Source organism: Nematolebias whitei, chromosome 8, assembly GCF_014905685.2.
Source record: "Nematolebias whitei isolate Nwh7 chromosome 8, NemWhi1, whole genome shotgun sequence".
NCBI classification, from domain to species: domain Eukaryota; kingdom Metazoa; phylum Chordata; class Actinopteri; order Cyprinodontiformes; family Rivulidae; genus Nematolebias; species Nematolebias whitei.
In genome coordinates, this window is record NC_056505.1 from 35848015 (window position 1) to 35852821 (window position 4807).

The 4807-nt window shown below is 37.1% G+C and overlaps 1 protein-coding gene across 1 annotated transcript in view; it reads right to left on the reverse strand.

The window, feature by feature from the left end:
* The window catches only part of LOC119413668 (zinc finger protein 85-like), a 10378-nt gene extending 7304 nt beyond the window's left edge, over window positions 1-3074 (reverse strand). The window contains exon 1 of the mRNA XM_037680722.1: window positions 1546-3074. Coding sequence (XP_037536650.1) covers window positions 1546-3060 — 1515 coding nt within the window. The 5' untranslated portion in view covers window positions 3061-3074. The remainder of the gene's footprint in view (window positions 1-1545) is intronic.
* Between the last annotated feature and the right edge of the window lie 1733 nt (window positions 3075-4807).

Genomic DNA, 4807 nt, shown 5'->3' on the forward strand with positions numbered 1-4807 from the left:
GTTTATAATTATCAAGAAATTACCACTAATTTAAGTGCATGCTTTACTACAGTGCTAATGAAGAGTTGTGTAAATAACAACCACTAAATGGCTGGCTTTGATCAATTCATCATTTGATTAATTTGATTAATTAATAATTAAACGTCTGATATACTGTATATACTTTTTTTTGCTTTAACAGATTTCCTATTTGCATTTTCCAGGGAAAGGATAAATCAATCGATCAATCAATCAATACTTACCTCCGTGAATCCAGTGACCTGCTGGTGGAATGTGAGGGACAATATGTCAGTGCTATCAAACTGACAACCAGGTATCTGTGTGTGCCACAAGCATCATCCACACCGTCAGAGTGAACACTTCCTACTGCTGGAGACACCATCAGCGAGGAGTGGGCTTGTTTGTGTCCAGAGAAAGCAGACGTGTTGATTTTTCTGAAGAAAAGCTGTTAAGTGAAAAGGTCCTAAGTGTGTAGCAGTGAGCATTAGATACTGATGTCACTGGTTTGCAACTGTTCTTTTGACCTGAAAATTATTTGTTTATTTTTATGTAAGAAAACTGCTTGGAATAGAAATACCAAAGTTAAAAAATAAAACTCACAATTTGTACTGTAATGTGTAACGTCATTTTATTCTTGTTAGAATTAATAGTAATTACAAAATTGGTACCGAAAAAAGAACTGTCCAGGAACCGACACCGAAGTGAAGGTACCGACAACGGTACCGATTTTTTTAGAAAGGTACCCAGCCCTAATTGCATACTATGAACGTATTATGATTTTAGAAAGTGGCTGCTCAGCTAAAATGTAATTACAAGGGGTCTGGTTCTACTTGACTTGGTGGTCAAGCCCTCGTGTCTGTTGAACTTCCATTTTTTGGAGTTTTCAGCTTATCTTATTTGCAGTTGTTTTGGTGTTTTTATTGTTTTTGGTATTTGCAGCATTTTTCCTATTTATTGGGTTTTTTGAATGTGCGTTTCTTCATCTATTTTCTGTGGTTGCAGATTTTTTTCTGTTGCTTTTTTTTTTTTTTTGGAGTTTGCATCATTCCTGGGTTTGCAACACATTTTAACTGTTTACTGTGCGTTTGAAGCTCATTTGCACCTGTCACCCACCATGGAGGCAGGACTCCTCAGCGACTCTAGCCGTGAAAGACGTACCTCTTCTAGGGTAAGATGAACTAGACTTTTACAGAAGATCTCTTATAAAACAGTGAACCACCATCTACTAGACAAATATAAAAATCGAAAGTTTGATAAGAAAGGTACAAATAAAAAACATTACTGAAAGGAATGCATTATTTTATGATAAGATATGCAATTAAAAAGATAAAACAAAGGTTATTATTCACAGCTAAACTGCTTTCCTCTGGTGTGGATTCCCATGTGTCTGTTTAAATGTGACTTCCGTCCAAACCTTTGTCCACAAAGATCACAAGCAAATGGTTTCTCTCCTGTATGGACTATCATGTGTGTGTTTAAATGTGACTTCCGTCCAAACCTTTGTCCACAAAGATCACAAGCAAATGGTTTCTGTCCTGTATGGACTATCATGTGTGTGTTTAAAGTTGACTTCAGTCCAAACCTTTGTCCACAAACATCACAAGCAAATGCTTTCTGTCCTGTATGGACAATCACGTGTCTGTTTAAATATGATTTGTCGCTAAACCTGTGTCCACAAAGATCACAAGGAAATTGTTTCTGTCCTGTGTGGACTATCATGTGTGTGTTTAAAGTTGACTTATGTCCAAACCTTTGTCTACAAAGATAACAAGCAAATGGTTTCTCTCCTGTATGGACTATTATGTGTCTGTCTAAATGTGACTTCCGTCCAAACCTTCGTCCACAAAAATCACAAGCAAATGCTTTCTGTCCTGTGTGGACTATCATGTGAGTGTTTAAAGTTGACTTTTGTCCAAACCTTTGTCCACAAACATCACAAGCAAATGGTTTCTGTCCTGTGTGGACTATCATGTGCGTGTTTAAATGTGACTTCTGTCCAAACCTTTGTCCACAAACATCACAAGCAAATGGTTTCTGTCCTGTGTGGACTATCAAGTGTGTGTTTAAATGTGACTTATGCCCAAACCTTTGTCCACAAACATCACAAGCAAATGCTTTCTGTCCTGTATGGACTATCATGTGTATGTTTAAAGTTGTCTTATGTCCAAATCTTTGTCCACAAACATCACAAGCAAATGCTTTCTGTCCTGTGTGAACTATCATGTGTCTGTTTAAAGTTGACTTATGTCCAAACATTTGTCCACAAAGATCACAAGCAAATGGTTTCTGTCCTGTGTGAACTATCATGTGTGCCTTTAGATTACCTTTTCTGTTAAAATTTTTTCCACAGTCTTCACAACTAAATGAGTTCTGTCTTGATTGTTTTTTCTTGATTGAGTCTCCAGTTTTCTTAACTTCAAAACATTCCTTCATAACCAAACAATTTGAAGACATCAATGACTGACTTGTCTTGTGAAACTGTTTCTCGTGCTCACTGAAGCTGCAAGACTTCTTGACAGTGTGTACACCTGATTCAGGAGCTCTGCTCTCCTTCCAGTCTTTGTCATCATCTTCAGGTTCTGATCCATAGTCTGATAAGTCTTTTAGCTGAGATTCAGAGTCATTTATATCATCATCATCATCATCATCACCACCATCACCTTCATCCTCTTCCTCACTGACTTCAGTCTCTGAAGAGCTGCAATCATCTCCATAAGTATTTAGATTTGGGTTCCTGACAGTCTCTAATCCTCCACAGTCCTCTCCACCAGTTGCTGCTTTCATCTCATCAACTGAGCTGCTGGTTGGGAGATCTTCCTCTTTTACTTGGTGCTGATGAAGCTGTAAAAACAGAGGTCCCTCTTCATCTTCCTCACTCTTCAAAGGAGCAGCAGTGAATGCAAACCCGATGTCATCCGTCTCATTTTTCACATAAAACTGGTCTCCCTCTTGACTGGTCCACAGTTCCTCCTCTTCCTCCTTTATGTTGAGGGTATCTGGATCCTGTTGGTCCACACCAAGCATCTGTACTTCAGAAGCTGCTTCTTTAATCAGCACCATCTGCTGAACATCTGCAGGGAACACCAAAAACATGAACATCAGGCACAACTATAACTTTATATTCACACATACAGTGGTGCTTGAAAGTTTGTGAAGCTTTTAAAACTTTTTAAATTTCTGCATAAAATGACCTAAAACAACATCAGATTTTCACACAAGTCCTAAATGTAGATAAAGAGAACCCATTTAAACAAATGAGACAAAAATATTATACTTGGCCATTTATTTATCGAGGAAAATCAATCAATATTACATGATTTTTCCTGAGATTTGTCAAGCTGTTTGATCAATAATGAACGAAATTAAAGTTAACAAGAGCAGTGTTCACATTCAACCTTAATACAGGTGAGGGGTTTAGGTTTATTTTTAATATGCTGGACCCAATGTATGTTATTCCTTCACGTAGATTTTTTTTTTTTTGCAATAAAGCAGCTCCACAACTTCACCACCAAACAACAAATGGGAGAAGCTCTGATGCAGCTGCACCTCAAAGGTTACCATTATTTCTCATATTATACTAAAACTTAGACAAGTTATACAACAAACTTAATGTAATTTGTCTTTTTAACAGGTTGAAGAGGCCAGATGAGACACATCGCCTGGAGCCAGTTCTAAATGATACAGTTTATATGGTTTATAAATTATAGTTCAGAAGAGGTTTTTGTGTAAAGTTGCATGGGTTTTGAAATTTTCTTAAAGATTTACCAAATATGAATCATGTGAAGTCTGTATATTTCATATTAGGTTAAGTTTTCAAAATATAACAAATGTTAGAGCAATATGGTAAAAAACAAACAAACTGTGAAGTCTGTATTTTATGTTGAGTTAAAGCAGTCCTTCTCAAATAGTGGGGCACGCCCCCCTGGGGGGGCCCGGGGCAATGCCAGGGAGGGCGCATGTGACCCTAGAAAACATACATTTTTGCCGCAGGGAGTAGTTTTTTTTCTTTTCTTCACCATTCTCATTTTGTCGCGTGCGTTCCTAATAATAAAGTTATGAACAAATATGGCTGCCTTGTGGTTTTGGGAGCCATGCATGGACCGTGTCTCTCCCTTCTGCTGCTGACATGATAAATAAACTCCGACCGTCACCTCCTCCGCCCTCCGCTGCTGTTTTTATGTCCATGCGCTCTGGACATCACTCACAGCATGCATGCAACAAAGAGTAAACTCAAGCGAGAGCGACACCTGCCCTCTTTTTCCTCTTTTGCGTTGACAAAATGTTTTAGTTTTATCGATGAGTTTGTTAAAGCACAATTTACAGAAGTAATGTTTAATAAATGTTGGTTCTTTATTCTTTGCTAACAATTAATTCACCTCCTCAGTTAAGCTGCTGTTTTTTTGATGATCTGGACGTTTGTCACCCACAGCACGCAGGAGACAAAGAGTGAACTCAAAGCGAGAGGGTTACCTGCTCCCTCTTTCTTCTTTCATGTTGACATTTTTTTTGTTTTATCGATGAGTGTGCTCATTGATACTGACTTCCTCATTTTGATAAAAAATAAAATAAAATCAGCATAAATTGTTTTATTCATTTTTGTTTTGTAGGTCAAAGTGTTTTACATAACACTCCTGAGTTAAAATGTTGCTGATCAATTTGAATTTATTATTATTTATTGATTATATTTAATTTTATTTTTCAGTATCAAATGGTCAAAAATGTTTACAGTTTAAAAAAGGATTTTTTTCAGGCATATTGATGCACTTTAAGTTGTTTCTGTTACAGACTCAAAAAAACAATGTTAATA